Raw genomic sequence first — 18,133 nt, 5'->3', positions numbered from 1 at the left:
CATTAATAGGCATGAGGCATGCGATTTGTGACCCCATTGGGAATCGCAAACAGTGTCTCAGACACTGTTGTGCATCCCAATTTGCGAGTTACAAATGCGACGCAATTACTGACTTGCAAATTGGTGTATCTTCCATCTGGCCCATTGTTCCACTCTTTTTGGGGATGAGAACATACCAGGAGTAAACTCTTTGGCCCCGCTGGTGAAGGGGCTCTAGCTTAATGGCATCTTTAGCAAGGAGTGCCTATACTTTCGCCTGCAATAGTCTTAGGTGGTCTTGACTCATTGCATGACAACAAGCTGGTATGTTCGGTGGTGAGGTGGTGTGGTGTTCAACTCCAGGCAGTACCCCTACTGTACCACCGAGATGATCCGCCTGTCTGAGGTCATTTCTTTAGACGGAATAACCTCACCCCCAATTCGTGAAGTGTCATCGGGGGAATAATGGGCAAAACTCTGTTCAGCGGCAGAGATGCCCTTCCTGGAGACACATTTACCCTTGCTTATGTCATTTCTACAGAGGCCACCTCTGCTGTAGGTTTTGAATGTCTGGCCTTCTTGAAAAGACTAGTGTTGCTGATGGCCAAGGGCCATATGTAGGTAGCCTCACATTTACCGATTCATAAATACCGAATTTTACCGATTCGGTATTTATGAATCGGTAAATGTGATGTAGGTAATGATTCGGTAAATTTTACCGAATCGGAATAATTCGGTAATTTTGAATCGGTATTTACCGATTCGGTAATGAGGCATACCTACCCATTGATTCCTATGGGCCTGGAGGCCCATAGGAATCAATGGGAAGGTATGCCTCATTACCGATTCGGTAAATACCGATTCGGTAATGGGGGGAGCATATACAAGGGTGGCAGGGTGTCACATTGACACCCTGTTGCACCCCTGAATCTTGCATGTGTGCACATGTGGCGCACATACATGCCCTAAGGGCATGTATGTCTGCCACATGGCACTCTTAAATCAGCAAAATATTGCTTTTTGCAAGGTATTCGTTATTTATCACCAACCTGTATTTGGTGGTAAATAACGAATTCTTAATATTGATATTCACTCTTTGGAGTGCTCCCTACATTGCATTTCTGGATTCGGTATTTACCGAATCGGTATTTTACCGATTTCTTAATTTCCGATTCGGTAAATACCGAATCCAGAAATCAGCCCCCTACATAGCAAATGCCTAAATACCAGTCGGTAACGGGATATTTACCGAATTTCGGCCGTTACCGACCGGTATTTGGCTTCCTCCATGAGGCCCCTAGTCTTTGGATAGTGCTGCTGTCTTGCCACCCCTATGGCCAACTGTTTGCGAAAAGCAGACTTTTGAGTTTGCAGAGCACCCATGACTTTTAGCTCCCTCTGTTTCCTTTTTGATTTTCTGAAGTATAGTGTCCTCTTTAGGGCCAAGCAGATTCTCTCCATTTAAAGAGACAGTAATGAGATACTGTTGCACCTCCAGCTTGAACCCAAGCACCCTACACCATGTATGGCATCGCAGTATGATGCCAGTATGATGTTTACTTCTCTGGAGGCAGTGTAAGCAGTCAAAGTCCAGTGTCTGTTGTATGTTCTCACTTGAGATACCTTTCCCCTTAGCCGTAACTTCTTGTCCCCTCTTGCAATATGCCTCCGGGGGGTGCTAAACTAATTCCTCAATCTCCTCTCAGTCTTACCTATTGTATCAAGAGAGCAGTCTGGCCGAGCTGGTGATGCCCAATTGGGTGGCTGCAATCACAGCCACCTGCTTTTTTGAAATGTCAGTCTTCTTGCTCTCTTTGACTAGACAAGGGGGCGGTACCTGTTGCGGTACCTGTTGCCTGGTCGCAGGCTCTTTGCATGGCTGTGTGCATAACTAGGGAGTCCATTGGAATGTGCCCCCATGTGGATCATAGGGACTACTTTGATCTGAGTCTTTTGTTTTGAGGCAACAAATTGCTGAGGTGTCATGGGTTTGGTGGCATTTGAGGTCATGGTGGAGGCTGGAGAATGAGAAGATGCAATTGTAGTGAAGGACTGGTGGCTTCGTCTCTACCCTTTTCAGGGATCAGATAGAACTGCAGTTCCTACAATATTTGCTCCTCAAAGCTAACCTTCCTCCTCCTTCCTGGTGTTGGCTGTTGGTGTGTGATTGTCCTCCTGAGGGGCCGTTATGAGGATCAGAGCCAAGGGGTATCCAAATAAGATCCTGACAAAGGCAATAGAAAGAATTCAAGTTACAGTTAGAGATGGGCTACTATGTGGACCTGGGAAGCCTAAGGAGAATCCCTTGGAAGAAAAGGGAATCAAAATAGAGTGAGTGTCCTTACAACCTTTAGTACCGAATCTGGCAGAGTAGTTAAAATCTTCCAAAGAAATTGGGAAATCCTGAAGAACAAAGAAGAAATTAAGGGACACATAGGGGACACACTGAGTATCACATGTTGGAGAAGTACAAACATTAAAGATGTAGTCGTTCTGAGCCACAGTCAAGAGCTCAGCTACCTTGGTTAGCAAAGAACCCATGTTTTTTTTTCTTCCATGTAACAGTTGCAAAGCGTGCCGATATAGGCTGGGTAGATGCAGCGAGCGCAAGGTAAATAATTTTATTTATGTATTTACTTACTTTACTCCTGGCCTTCGTATGTCCGACTCCACTACCCCCCCGTCCTGCCCCTCCCCCGCCCAGGCCCACCGCCCCGTAGCACTCCCTCTACGAGCCGCCATTGGATGTACAGAAGAAAGACGAGTCCTTTTGATGCATAGAGAACTCCCACTGAGAAATACAGCTTAAACACTTTACTATTTTGACAGCCCTTAGTTCAGTGTCTCCCTGCTGCTCAATCAACTTCACCCTGGCAATTCTGAGATAAGGAGGCTCACAGCTTGTGGTCAATACAGATTTATTTGTCCAGAGCTGACGTTCCTGTTCTAAAGTATCCTGCTTTGTAGCTGTAGTTTGTTTTGAATTAGAGGTATAAAAACAGGCTAGTCCGTGAAGAAAAGTTTTCACAAGAATTTCAATGCAATCGGTCTCACAATTGTGATATTTTAAGCTATTGGCATTGTAAATGATAATGCCTTTATGTACGTGTTTTTCAAAGCAACACATATATAAAAGGCATTGTCACTTCTAATGCTAATAGCTCAAACTCTCCCAAATGTGAGACCACTTTTATGGTAGCCGTTCCCCTTTCTTCAGACACTGCTCACCGTATTCAGGTTACAGTGAGCCGCATCTAAAGAAAGGGGCACGGCCAAAATTAGAGTGAAAGTGCGTTTGGGGGTCTTTTACACAAAGTCTAATAAAAATAAAGAAAGAAAGCAAGCTTTTGTAGCACAGCCACTGAAGTGAAAGCGAACTGCGCCGTAAATCAATTAATTAAATAAGCACGGCTACTATAGTTAAAGGGGACTGTGCTGGAAATTAAAAAATACATGACTAAATGACATGGTATAAAAGGTGGCGGCGTGCTGCGATGTCGTGGGTGGAATAGGGAAGATCATTAAAGAAAATAGTGCTCACCGACGAGATAAAGCAGACTGTGTAACAACACAAGTAAAAAGTCCGGTGGTTAACGGAGGTAACAATTGCAGACAAGGCGGTACCAAGGAGGGACTACTAAGCCTATTCATGAATGAAAAGCAAAAATGTTTAAAGGACTGTAACAGGCGTCAATTGAAAAGATGGGCGGGGAAATGGACAGAGCTTCCATGCCATACATCAATACAGCATGCCTCGCAGGTACCATAAAACTTCCATAGGAAGTGGTCGTGCTAGAATAGACAACACTGTACTACCAAAGAAAATGGGTGTGCTAGAACAGGTGGCATGACACTAAGTTAAGACTGGGTGTGCAGGAGCAAACAACATAACAGCACCTTAACAGATAGGTGTAATACAACACAATATGTGATATAAACTAAGGGCTGGTGTGCAGGAGTAAGCAACATGACAGTACCATAAGAACTAGGTGTTGTCACAACTTTAAAAGCTAGGCAAGCAGGAGCAAATGGCATGGCACTGCCGGATAACGCTGGTGAGAAACAATAGACAACATGGCATTACCTTCGCTGGTGGGTGTGGCGGAACAGGTGGGGCAGGCTTCTTTGGAGGAGAGCGTCTCATACGGTCTCTCTGATGTTGCGCTCCAGGGTTCACAGACGTTGGTCTAAAGGAGTCCCTCTCAGAGGTTACAGCTTGTGACTGAAGCGGGGTTCCAAGACTTCTTGATGACTCTTTTATGGGCTGTGTCTGATGACGAGCACCATGACTCAAAAGGGAATGTTTTACAGATGCAGCCTGCTGCAGTTCACCAGTACTCAGGCATTGTGGTTTACTTGCATTTATTGTGGGTAAGGCTACTGGTGTATGAGGAGTGTGTGCCACAGCGAGGGGTTGATGTAAGTCTCCAGGGACGGGACTTGGTTGTCGCACATTGTCAGTCTGATGGTAATCCCCACATCCAAGAGTCACCTGTCTCTCAGAGTCAGTCTGATGGAAGGCTTCATTGAGTGGTGTGGACTCTCTCACAGTATCAGCTGGATTTACTGCTCCAGGTGTCAGACTTGGCTGTCTGGCTGTATCAGTTGGATGCACGGCGCCAGAGGTCACAGGGGAACAGCTCACGGTATGAGTCTTGAGTACAATTTCGAGGTTCAGAGTGGGTTGTCTTGCGATGTCTGTCACATTGGGGGCTCCAGGGGTCTCACAGACAGGTGTTGCTGACTCCCTCTGGGGCAGGTCTCCAGGGGTATGTGTGTTGCTGGTATTTGCTGCAGTTGGCTGCTGAACAGTTTTGCTGGTAGGTCGGAGTACTGTAAAACGTGCTGAGGAGCATCCGGGACAATCACCCTCCTGCATTGGAAACAATTTTTTATTTATTTATGTCTATAGAGGAAGCACTCTAGGAATCAACTCTGGACGTTAGAGGCCCTAACAGGGAGCTCAATATGAGAAATGGAGGCCCACCCATGGGCCCATGCGCATAAAGCGACCATGTCAATGTTGTACATGAGGACAAAAGACAAGCCAAAACAGGGAGCTAATATTTAGCACATAAGAGGGCTTCGATTGGAGCCTATTAGGTGCAATGGAGGTCCAAAGCCAGAAGTGTTTTTGCATGAGATGCATACTTGTGATACTAAAAAGGCTGTGACCACACTGCTGGATACAGCATATTGGCCAGTGCTGCCATTTAGCCTGGGAAATATCCATCTCTAGGTGAATGGTATAGTTCAGGGCTGCACCTGAGATCTCTATTGACTCCCTGCGCCTGGTGCATTAAATCCCTCATATCTACGCCTTGGTGTCAAACAGAGGAATCAGGATATCTCACCTTGCTCTTCTCGAGTGGTGGGCAGAGTCTGTAAGTCGGGTTAGCATGTCCAGTACGTGGCTCTGGATTAGAGTGGTGGCTGCGAATGAAACAAAGACACTGAATATTAGTTTCACACTCAGCTATTCTAGCTGAAGAGTCACACTAAAGGTACAGAAGTGCCTCAAAGATATCCCTCATGACAAACTGTTCTCCACTTGCAGTATCATTGCCTTCCTCAAATCTTTTAGCACAATAGTCCCAGCACCAGCCAAATGAATAAATCTTTCATAGTCCTTTGTCACCATTTACCACCAACTTCTCCTCTAGTGGTTTGCATGCGTCTATTGGAGAGTTCGCTGTTGAAGGGTTAGAACCTAGACAAAGCAACTTGGCATCTAAACATTGGTCTTTAGATTTTTTTCCCTGGGTCATCCCCCAGGGTATTCACCTTACACCCCCTCCAGTTCGATCACTATACCGCTTTTAGCCCATCGGCTGCATGGAGTAATCTGTTCCTTCTTCATGTATGGAGACAATCCCACTCATTGTTGGACATCAAAGGGAGATAGAAAGCCCCCAGAACCTGACTCTATACTATACTATATTTGATAAACATAGTTTTAAAATTAGTGTATCAAATGCAGAGTTCTTGCGGATCAAAAAATCCCCAAATATTTGAGATAATAGTTTATGGCCTAACTCGAGGGGCTGCAGTCCTGCTCCTGGCAATGCAGTAAGAAACTTGTGAGTCTTCACTTACTCTCATTTGTCACTAATCAATCAAACCTCTGCAGCTTCGAAGAGCTGTTTTAAAATGTATTTAATTTATTGAGAGTCTTTACCAGAGTGCTTTCCTTCCTTCTACTTTACACAGAAAATCTTGGGATCTAAACTATTTATGCGCATGCAATTTGATTATTTCCCACTCCGCAATCTTCACTCTGGCACAGGCCCACAGTTCGAAGTCCCTAAATCTAGGAGCCAGAAGTGGGAAAGGGTGTCGATCAGAGTCAAGGGCTTTAAAGTCAAGCTCCCTACCCTCTCAACGGTAGGGGGAGAACCATCTCTTGTCAATGAAAAAATTAAAACCCGGTGATTTAACACATTATTCTAATAACCTTTTACAAAGTTTTCGCAAATAGTCATTGCTCTCTTCTCAGTCACCTCCCTATGCTCTTTCGACAGCGGCAACAGACGCACTGTGAGAATGCCTCCACTTGTATGAATAATCTTCTGGAACAGAATAGAAGAGAATCGTACAGCTCCCCATGTCCATTTAACTAGTATGCATTTACGGTCATCTCCAGCTATCTCAAAGAGACACTGAGGCTGATCCACTTGCTTCTGATCTCAGGAAGTCAAAGGGATGGAGTGATTCTCTCCATTGAGGATGAGGAGGCTTTCCATGCTGGGACTTGGAGAGATCTGAGGAATCATGGCTCTGGGGAGAAATTATACTATTAGGTTCCGTGCATAGGCTCGAAGGTGCAAGTAATCACTATCGCTCGTCTGAATGGTTTGTGGGAAACCCCACCCCTTCAGCTTGCCTTGGGTGCAAAGGAATTGTAAGGAGTTTAAGCAGGCTGAAGAGGGTGGAGCTCAGAACAACACATGTTACTGTATGTAGATACAATGCTCATGCTGCTGTTTGATCTTGATATGTTTATCCAGGTTACTTTGAATATTATAAGTATTTTAAAAAATGTTTCTTGTTACATTGAACCTTGCGACATTTTTTTAAATCGTGGCCATATCTTAAGATAACCAGACATGTTTCTCACCTATCAATTTTACATATTTCTCCCGAAGTGACTGCCAGCAGTAAACCCATTGGTTCAAACCTCAGCATATTACCCCTGGCTTTTTCAACTAGTTAATTAATCATTGATCATGAACATGTAAGAGAAATCCTAAATTGGTCCTTAATAACAGGAATTGTGTGAGCTCAATTTAAAAGGTTTGTTTTGCTTCCTTTGCTTAAAAAAAGAATTGTGATACAGACATATTAAACAACAAGCCTGAGTTTAATTCACCATGCTAAGCAAAGGTTATGAAGCAGAGTAGAACAAGGTATCTACAAGCTTTCATTGAAAGCAGTTCTGCTTTCGCACCCTTAGGAGCAGCAAATCTGTGACCATAGCTATTGGTGATGATATTGGATAGAAAGTGGGGGCTGTTAACCTGGAGCACTGAGAATGCAGGATCTTCTTTAGGCTACTTTTGACATTGTCAATCAAATACATCTGGATGGTTAAAGGGCATTTGTATACAATACCTAGCACTAAAAGGAAAGCATGTTCGCTGTCCAACAATACATTCAGCGAATGTTCCATGTGGTTCAAAGTTTAAAAATGTTGCATTCGGTGTACCCAGAGGCACAGCATTGCTCCCTAAAGCCTTAATGTATTTTCCTACCCTTGAACTCCTTTATACAATCATTCAACTTTACAACTATGTTTATGACACCCAGTAGTTGGTCAAGCTTCAAAGAGAGAAAAAGTGGACTTTAGATTTCTTCACCAACAATTAAGCAAGCCCAAGCCAAACCATTCAATGGCATAGACAGCAACAGAGCAAGCCTCCTGTGCTCTTTATATTTTTAGTGCATGTTTTTCTGGTAGCGGAGCTCGGAAACAAAAAGAGGCAATTACCGTCGTGCGTTTCTGAGCCTTATTGTTAAGAAAACATTCACTAACTCAAAATTATTTTAAGTTAATGTATGAGCAAAAGATGCCAAAAAGAAACATGCAGATCACTTGTGCGTCGACTTAGTACAGAAAGCGACATCTTGATATGGCCCCAGATGCTAATTACTTTACTGTGAGGTGAGAACAGTAGCATAGTTACCTATTACCTAACGATTCATTGACTGTGTCTTAGGACTCTAGGTGGTGTTTACTCTCAGACCTGTCCTTCTAAATTACCAAGAACAATTGCCAGAAGTTTAAAAGAAACAGTGACATTTCATAAGCAGTGATTTCTCCAATTAGACTGGTTTCCACTATGTTTATGGGCGCAATCAGAAAGGCATTAGGAAACTAGTGGCATATGACTTTTCTATGCTTCAGCACCCTGTCTGCAGAGATTAAATTATGCATGTCAGGCAGCACTTTTTCATGTTGGATTTTATGCTTTTAGCAATTGTGTGTTTTAGTGTTTTTATTCTAACGGTGTTGTTTATTTTTATATTCTACTTTAATTTCACTTACAAATGCAGTGGAATTGAACACGCGTGTGGCTGTACTGGCACCTTTGTCTAATATATAGAAATCCGTTTTTGTTACTTTACTCTCAGCAGGGAACCAAAGTTGCTGCAACCAACATCCAATACAAGCCACAGTCCACTGGTTACACAAGATAACTGATGGGCGAGCCCCACAACACATTACCGTGACCGCTCAGCATCCGGTTGGGTTGCACTCGTCATCTTTAGCTTGTCCTTCCGTTTGTAGATGTATAAGCAGAATGCAGCGCCTGGTAGCAAGATAAGCATAAATGCCAGGGTGAGGGCACCGAACACCACCGCTCCAGAACCTGAAAGAAAAAGCAAATCGCTAAATACAACCTCCTACTACGGATTTGCAGGAGCTGAGTAAGGACAAATGTACAGTACGGAAGGGTTTATTCTATCCTGGTGTGTATGCTTGAGGGCATCCGGGACTGGTTTACACCGGCCATACACAGCATCCAGAAGAGGGTATTGTGTCCTACTTCACTTCTGTGGGAGTTGATGGGCTGGTCTCCAGAGATCACATGAACCATCTGGAAGACGTGACTCTATCCTACTATGCATGCGTGTGAGCACAGGGAATTGTCTACACAGGCCATACACAGCATCCAGAAGAGGGTATTGTGTCCTACTTCACTTCTGTGGGAGTTGATGGGCTGGTCTCCAGAGATCACATGAACCACCTGCAAGACGTGACTCTTTCCTACTATGCATGCGCGTGCGCTTAGGGAATTGTCTACACAGGCCATGCATAGCATCCAGCATCTGGAAGGGTTAGTCTGTCTTCCTGCATGTGTGTTTTTTAAGGCTGAGGGGCGGACCTCCAGAGGTCGCATGAACAGTATAAAGGTGGCAACTCTATTCCCGAGCCAATACATGAGAGTCATGGGACTGGTTTACACAGGTTATATGCATTGTCTGGAAGGGTGATCTATCTGAACGAACACGTGTGGGAGCTAAGGGACTATTCTGCACTGGAAATAAGCATCACAGGCTTTTTGTCCCCTTCAAAGGTGGTTACTCTTCTCTGGGCTGCCTCAGTGGGGGGCCGCAAGCTTTGGCTAAACATGTTGTTTGCATCATCCAAACGTGGTCAAGTTATCCAAGGGCATTTATGTATGCTAATGGACTGGTCTACACAACACATACATGCCATCTGAAAGCAGTTACTGTACCCATGTGCAAAGACATGGTAACAAGGGGACCTTTCGGAACCGGTCACACATGCATGGTTTCTAGTGCGCATGAATGAGAGCTTAGAGACCAGACTACAGAGGGTGTATTTATGAACGGTAGGTTGTTGCCATATCCTAGTCAATGCCAGTAAAGTATTTTCAGATGCGATATAAAAAAGACGTTTTGTCATTCATTGTTTCCCTTGCGCAGCAACAAGTCAATTTTGAGGCCATTTGTGGAAGTCTTGCACTCTGCGGTGGCTTATTTTGGTGATGCATAAGGCAGTTGCCTACAATGTCTTTAATGTAGCACTGGTCCTAAACCTAGTGAGCTTGCCTGTTGCCTGAGAGCTGTGCACAGATCTATGCAGGTCATGCATTATGTCCAGAGAGGTTACTCTATCATGATGCACATGCATGGGAGATAAGACACTCGTCTATATTGGGAATACTGTACATATAGTTGTAATGGGGTTAGTCTATATTCGCATATGTGGAAGCAGCAAGACCATAATGCAGTGGTCATATGTACACTTTATCCTCCCCTATACGCATTAAAGGACCAAATAACACACATTTTACACACTCTCCAGTGAAAGCAAAACGTTCCTAATGCCGATGCATGGGGGTCAAAGCGATAGACAATTCAGGTCACATACTGATTTATGTGGCCAGGAAGGAATAAAGCTGTCCACTACATATGCATCCTAGGAAAGGAGCATGTAAAGGTAATAGATGACATCCAGGTTGGGGACTACTTTATTCTAGTTTCCTTCCACAGGGCAGAGACACTCTGGTGGGGTAGGCGCTTAATGTCCATGAAGGGAATTGAGGAACCGAATTTCACAGAGTGGGAACTGACAATGCAAGCAGCAGAGAAATTGCACTGGGCATATATACCTTCTAGAAGTGTGTACTACGCCCTGCTGGAGTGACAGCCTGGGGAGGGGACAAGACGTGATCACCAGTACTATCAAGAAGGGGTTACACTATTCTAGTGAATACAGAAGTGAGTTGGGGTACTGGTCAACCTAGGTGAGAAGTACCATCCTTAAGAAGTTATTATATCCAGTTTTTAATTATATTTGAGTTGGTAGAACTTCTAACTGAAATGCTCTGCATAACAATGACATTTTATACAAGTGCAACTGGTGGTTAAATACATGAATATAGTAATATAACAAACAGGAACTGGATTATTAAGTTTACATGTTTACATATATTCAAGTGTACATGGGCAGCAGCTGAGCACGCAGTGAATTGGTCTATGCAAGTCTACATAAGTCACACCCACTTTCCAAGAGTAGCACTATTCAAAAATAAAATTAGCGGGAACCCAAGAACCAGTCTACACAGGCAATGCACACCATCCAAAGGGGTGACCATTTCACAGTAGAAATGCATCGGTGCCACGTAACCTGAATGTACAGACCAAGGACACCATGCACAGGGCCTTATTCTATCCGAATGTAATTAGTAGAAAAGCAGTCAGTCTACATAGTTTTCTGAGGACTTCAGGCTTGCTCTGTCCTGGTGTGTATAGAGACTGGTCAGTGGGGTTCACACACTTCAAGGGGAGAGGCAGGATACTCAGTTATACTGGGCTCACATGTAATGGGCTTCACAGTTCCAATTTATGTTCAGATTTCTATAGTCTAGTGCACATCAGACTCCATCATATGCCATGGTACACATTCATACAGTCATGCAGGCAAACTGGAGGGGGATCTTTGTCTTAGTATGTTTAGGAACCAAGAACCAAATCTACACAAAGCTTAGACACTGTCCAGTGGAGTTGCTTAATCTTAATGTACATGCACAGGAGCCGAAAGGCGGGATTACACAGGCCATACGCACCATCTAGAGGGGGCGGGCCACTGTCTATGCTGCCACCACTTCCTGTGCGGTTACAGAAGGGGGGGTCCCAGCCCTCAGAGCAGTGACAGTTCCGATTATTGTTGCAAATCTATAGAGGGAGAACAAATAGTTATATTTTGTGCATATAAAGATGTATAATTTCACTGCAAAATATGAGAGGACCTACAATGCTGTATAAGCCTCTGCTTGTCACCATAAATCTCCTATTCACAGAGAAATGTTTTTCAACTATCACACATTACACAAGTCATTTTTTAAGAGGCCTACTCCACCATAAAAGATAGCAAAACACTATATTATAGTTGACATTAGGAAAAGCAGCTCTTCCGAGTAGGACATGTTCATTCATAATCCAGTGGACGAATAAGTCTGCCTGCAGATGAAAAGAACACTGGTATCATGGCTTACTACCGACTCGAGTATTTACCACCTAGACGTCCCTCCTAGCTAGGCAGGGGAGGGGGTTCTGAAGAGCGGAGTGCAACATGTCTCAAGAGTCATTCAGTGTGCTTAGGAGTCGTAGAGACGAGCACGGACTGCCCAGAGCCAGTCAACAGGAGGTCCAGTAGAATCGGGATGGCAGTGTGTGAGGGCACTTAAGAAAGGTTGATGATTCAGTTGCCTGGATCAATAATTAAGGAAGTTCACTATGTTCTGAACCAATAATGGTGTGGCAATCACTCAAGAGGTTTGTTTTATTTTATTTGCGCCTCTCCAACGTTCAGTGTAATAAACGCATTCAACCTGTTTTCGTTGTCTTTAAACACGTGGAAATGTCTGATACCCGCATTTGCAGCCGGTTTCTCGGTCTTGGACCCTGTGTCTTTGACTTGTACAAGGAGGCTCTTGCATGCCTTCTGAACCATTTTCCTAATTCCCAAGATTATCATAAAAATCCCAAAAGAAGCATCAAAAGTGGTTCTTGTGGTGCATTCTTCGCCGAGAAATAATTTAATACCTAGCAGTGCCCCCAGAGCAGTGATTGTCTCTTTCTAAACCTAGTTCATGGCATTGCCCGTCCAGGGATTGCACTTTTCTGTAGGAAGTTCAAGGGAGGGGGATACAGGGCAAAGGCATTTCTCAGCAGTCCAAGAGCCCCTATATGATTAAGTCTTGCAAAACGTGCTGTAAGATCTCCCACAACAGTATATTAGGGGAGGAGGACACCCAGTGTGATGTTCTAACCCTGATGTACAGTTTGCTCAGGATTGTTTCTCTCTCGCATGTATTGCTCTCTACGATATTACTGAGAACTCAGTGGGTAGGAATACCTGTAATAATGTGGTATTCGTAGCGGCAATAACTTTATCAAGAAGGTTGAGTGATACAGAGGTGTTAGAGGACGTGGTGGCTTTTTGGTGGAACTCAAATTGGAATTCATTCTTAGACCAGATCCCAGCATCCACTCCACAATGGTGTCCTTATTTTACAGGTCTCAAACGGTGGCTCATTTTTGTTGCCTCCAGAAGAGGCGTTCTTGCATGTAGCATAGCACTGTTCAGCAGGTCAGCCTACTTATTTGTTATCTTAGAGGTTTCAGGTCAGCAAAGGAAGATATCAACAGTCATGTACAGAAAATGGATACATCGACAGCTGCCTAAAACTGAACTTGGAGAAGACAGAGTTCCTCATCATTGGACCCTTCCCCACTGTGTGGGAAAGCTCCTGGTGGCCCCTTGCCCTCGGAAACCCACCCACCCCGACGGACCACGCCCGGAACCTCTGCATCATTCTAGACTCCTCTCTCACCATGATCTGCCAGACCAACGCCATCGCCTCCACCTGCTTCAACTCCCTCCGCATCCTCCGCAAGACCTTCAAGTAGATCCCCCCCGAATGCAGAAAGACTGTCACCCACGCACTCATAACCAGCAGACTGGACTACGGTAACGCCCTCTACGCCGGAATCAACAAAACCCTGCTACACAAGCTCCAAACCATACAGAACACCGCAGCCAGACCCATCCTCGGGACCCCACGACACAAGCACATGACCAAGCACCTACGAGACCTCCACTGGCTCCCCATTGAGAAGAGAGTAACCTCCAAGCTACTCACCCACGCCTACAAATCCCTCCACAACATCGGACCCAAATACCTCAACGAAAGAGTCTCCTTCCACGTACCCAAAAGGAAGCTCGGCTCCCCCGTCCTCATCCTGGCAGAGGCCCCACGCATCTGCAGAACCAGAGCCTGCGGATGAGCCTTCTCCTACGTCGCAGCAAAGACCTGGAACAAGCTCCTAGTCAACATCAGACGCTCCCCCACTCTGCACCCCTTCAGGAAGAGCCTCAAGACCTGGCTCTTCGACTGCACCCCCCCCGCTATCCCCCCAGCACCTTGAGACCCTCACGGATGAGTAGCGCGCTTTATAAACCCCTGATTGATTTATTGATTGAGGTACTACTATTCCTTTGACATACTGTCTATCCTAGGTTTCCATGAAGGTTAGGATTCAGGAAATACCTAGAAGAGGTAGGTATGCCTCCTCAGCTGAAGTAAGTGGCATTTTGCAGTCTGGGATCTGAAGAGTAGCTTTATAGACTGCACAAAGAACATAGCAGAGACATTCTTTTTGGTGTTCATTTTCAGCCAGTGTGATTTGCATCATTTTAGCCTGTTTTTTCTGTTTGTTTTATGCTATGAATCCAGAGATGGCTTTGTTACTAAACACAAAGTAAGGACTGGGGCAATGAAGAGGAATATGAGGGTAATGCTACAGTCTCTTAAAGACAATCTTCATTTCTTTAGTCTTATTCTTCCCCTTTTCCCGTTGCTACGTATAATCGCTCAATTGAAGGCTTTGGCCAGAGGGATCTTGAATTATGTCTCTCTAGAATTATGGGAAATTGGATATTTATCACCTGAACATTGGAAAGATGGGAGCTTGCTTGTTGATGGTTAACTCTAACATATTCTGCCTTGGAGATGCAGTCCACGTCACAAAACAGAGACTGGTACGAGGAAGTTTAAACTAAGAGTAATGAAGATTATTAGCAAGTAACTGCTGAACTATCTTTAGCAGCAGCTTGGACAAAAAGATTTTTAGAATGCCCACCTGCACATTTTCCCTTTAGAGAAGAACACCGCCTTCGCCTACACTTAACCTGGACTCTACAGAAACCTTTTTCTAGTTTTGGTGATCTAAAGTTGAAAAGAAAGTCCAATATAGTGGAACTCTTGCCTGCCTAACGATGGCCTATAGGTCGTGTTTGTGAGCAGCACGTAAGGTAATTTCCTTCTGCCTGGGAACTCATGAAAGTAAAATAAAGCTTAAGGGAAGGTGCAGGGGCTGGAGGCAATGACCAGCTGACAAGTGAGGAAATGCAAGGATTGAATAGTGTGGGAGGGCATTGGTTCTGGAGAGGATGCAGAACAAGTATTTTAATCTCTGTCAGAGCTATTCAAAAAGTTAACCTACGCCTGTGAGTAGGTAGGCATGCGTAAGCTCACTCTTACACTTTTGATTAACTTTTGAACCAGGGGTCAGAGGAAATTTATGAGTGTAAGTTACTACAGACAAGAAGGAGCAATAGTAAGTCCAGCACCACACATGGCCAACCAGTGATACTGCATCACCCTCCCATAGAAAATAATGGAGGCAGGGGCTAATATATATGTGTTTGTGTGTGTGTGTAATGTTATTTTATGATAACATATTTTAGTAATCTTTTTCAATTCGAAATAAATGTTACTTTAATTAAAATAAATATTAATATTAACTTGAATTCATTCTATAACTTTTGCAAATTTTAATACATAATAAAGAAATATAAACATGTTACTATAGGTGGGATTGTTTTTAAAAGACATTTCTAGAAAAGTAATATTAATTTAATATAATTAAGTTCACTAATTAATTAAAAATTAAGTTAATACTGCTGTTGCATTTTCATTATCTTGTTCTACCTGTAAAATAAATACATTAACTTAGTTTACATTAATATTTACCATAAAAGGAAAAAAACAGTTACCAGTATGCATAAATCGCCATCTGGTGTTGGGCCCGGATGTTTGCACTTTGTTGTTGTTCTGGAAAGTCTTTCTAAGTCACGGGATAGGTGGCTCCTCCTTTGGACAATAGTGCGCATGGGCATCGCCTCCATCGTCAGATTGTTTTCTCGCCAAGAAGGGAAATGATGGAGTTTTGTAAGAAACAGAAAAGATTTTCATGTATGTTGTATCTAAATAAGATAATACTGGAACAGATAAAGGTAGCCAGGGAGGTGGGTGGGCGTGTGTGGATCTACAGCTCTACATGCCAAGAACAGATGCATACTGGTAAGTAGCATTTTCCGTTCGAGGCATATGAGCTGTAGATCACACACTTATGCATAGATTGCATAGCAGTACTCGTCCTTAGCGGCGACCGCCAGTGTCTGTTGCAGTAGTTTGAAGTATTTTTTTAAGCCCACACTAGCTTGTTGTTTTGCCTCCACATCTACACAATAGTGTTTTGTGAATGTGTGCAGTGTAGACCATGTAGCTGCTTTGCAGATGTCATCTAGGGGAATGTTCCCTAAAAATACCATTGAAGCCCCTATCTTTCGGGTAGAGTGGGCTTTAGGGTGAATAGATAGTGTTCGTTTTGCCTTGTGGTAGCAAATTTGTATACATTTGACAATTCACTTTGCAATGCCAGATTTTGATATGGGATTGCCTTTACGTGGCGGTGAGAAGGATACAAAAAGTTGTTTTGTTTACGAAAAGGTTTTGTTTTGTCTATATAGTAAAGGAGTACTCTTTTTACATCTAGTGTATGAAGAGCCCTTTCTGCTACTGTTTGTGGTTGCGAATACACTGGCAACTCAACAGACTGGTTCGGATGGAAGGGAGAGATAACTTTAGGAAGAAATTTGGGATTTGTTCTGAGAACCACTTTGTTATGATGGAGTTGTAAAAATGGTTCTTGAATGGTTAGTGCCTGTAGCTCACTGACTCTTCTAAGTGATGTAATGGCCACAAGGAAAGCGACTTTCCATGTGAGGAATTGTAGTTCGCATTTATGCATTGGTTTGAATGGAGGACCCATTAGTCTTGTGAGGACAATGTTTAGATTCCACACGGGGAAAGGAGGTACCCTGGGAGGAATTATTCTTTTGAGGCCTTCCATAAATGCCTTAATGGTGGGCACTCTGAAGAGTGATAGGTGCTGTCTATTTTGTAAGTAAGCTGCAATGGCAGCGAGATGTAACCTAATTGATGTGTATGCTAGGTTACATCTCTGAAGATGTAGAAGATAACATATGATGTGCTGAGTGGAGGCATCTAGAGGGTTGATGTTGTTATTGTTACAGTATATAACAAATCTTTTCTTGGCTGCATAGCAGGCTCTAGTGGTGGGGCGTCTAGCCTATTTGATAACATTCATGCAATCAGGGGGAAGATTGAGGTAACCAAACTCTAGGACTTCAGGAGCCAGATCTCTAGGTTGAGCTGTGCTGGATCTTGGTGTCTGATCTCTCCATGGTTCTGTGTTAAGAGTTGTGGGGAGAGGCGTAGGTTTTGGTGCGGGACTACTGATAGTCCAGCAATGTTGTGTACCAGGGTTGTCTGGCCCACGTTGGAGCAACTAGGATCAGTGTGAGCGACTGTTGTTGCAGCTTGCGTACCACTAATGGAATGAGTGGGAGAGGCGGAAAAGCGTACGCAAATCTGCCTGACCAATTCATCCATATCGCATTGCCTTTGGACAATGGGTGTGGATATCTGGCGGCGAAGCTTGGGCATTTAGTGTTGTAATGTGTGGCGAAAAGATCTATCTCTGGCTGCCCCCACATTTGAAAGAACAGTTGGAGAACTTGTGGGTGAAGTTCCCACTCATGAATCTGTTGTGTCTGTCGACTTAACAGATCTGCAATGTGATTTTGAGTTCCTGAGAGATGATGTGCTAATAGGAAAATGTTCTGAGGAATGGCCCATCTCCATATGCTCTGTGCTAGTTGAGAGAGCTGGAGAGAGTGCGTCTCCCCCTGTTTTTGTAAATAGTACATTGCTGTCATATTGTCCGTGCGGACTAAGACAGCTTTGCCGGATATCTGTTTCTGGAATGATTTTAATGCCAGAAGGATTGCCAATAACTCCAAATGATTGATGTGGAGTAACCTTTGCTGAGGTGTCCATGTACCCTGTATGGTGTGATGAAGTAGATGAGATCCCCATCCGGTGAGCGATGCGTCTGCTGTTAGCACAATCTGTGGAACCGGCTCTCTGAACGGTCGCCCTTTGGAAAGGTTTTGGGTGTTCCACCACTGCAGAGAGCGATGTGTGCGGCCATCCACCAACACCAGATCTGTCAGCTGACCTTGAGATTGGTTCCACTGACGTGCTAAGCATTCTTGTAAAGGGCGCATCTGGAGTCTTGCGTGAGGTACTATTAATATGCAAGAGGCCATCATCCCTATTAGTTGCATGAACACTCGAGCTGGAGGTGAGTGTTGCGGTTGGAATCTTGCTATGAGAGCTTGCATGCTTGCTATCCTGGCTGGACTGGGATATGCAAGGCTTTTTGAGGTGTCTATTGTTGCACCCAGATA

The 18,133-nt window shown here is 44.1% G+C and overlaps 1 protein-coding gene across 1 annotated transcript in view; it reads right to left on the bottom strand.

The window, feature by feature from the left end:
- ADAM19 (ADAM metallopeptidase domain 19) overlaps positions 1–18,133 on the bottom strand; it is a 275,869-nt gene that overhangs the window by 39,120 nt on the left and 218,616 nt on the right. Inside the window, exons 18-21 of the mRNA XM_085617602.1 lie at positions 11,577–11,685; positions 8,705–8,849; positions 5,334–5,412; positions 4,064–4,852 (exon numbers count right to left, since the gene is read on the bottom strand). Coding sequence (XP_085473728.1) covers positions 4,064–4,852; positions 5,334–5,412; positions 8,705–8,849; positions 11,577–11,685 — 1,122 coding nt within the window. The remainder of the gene's footprint in view (positions 1–4,063; positions 4,853–5,333; positions 5,413–8,704; positions 8,850–11,576; positions 11,686–18,133) is intronic.

The sequence above is a fragment of the Triturus cristatus genome, chromosome 7 (assembly GCF_964204655.1).
Source record: "Triturus cristatus chromosome 7, aTriCri1.1, whole genome shotgun sequence".
NCBI classification, from domain to species: domain Eukaryota; kingdom Metazoa; phylum Chordata; class Amphibia; order Caudata; family Salamandridae; genus Triturus; species Triturus cristatus.
This window is presented reverse-complemented; position numbering and strand designations above follow the sequence as displayed.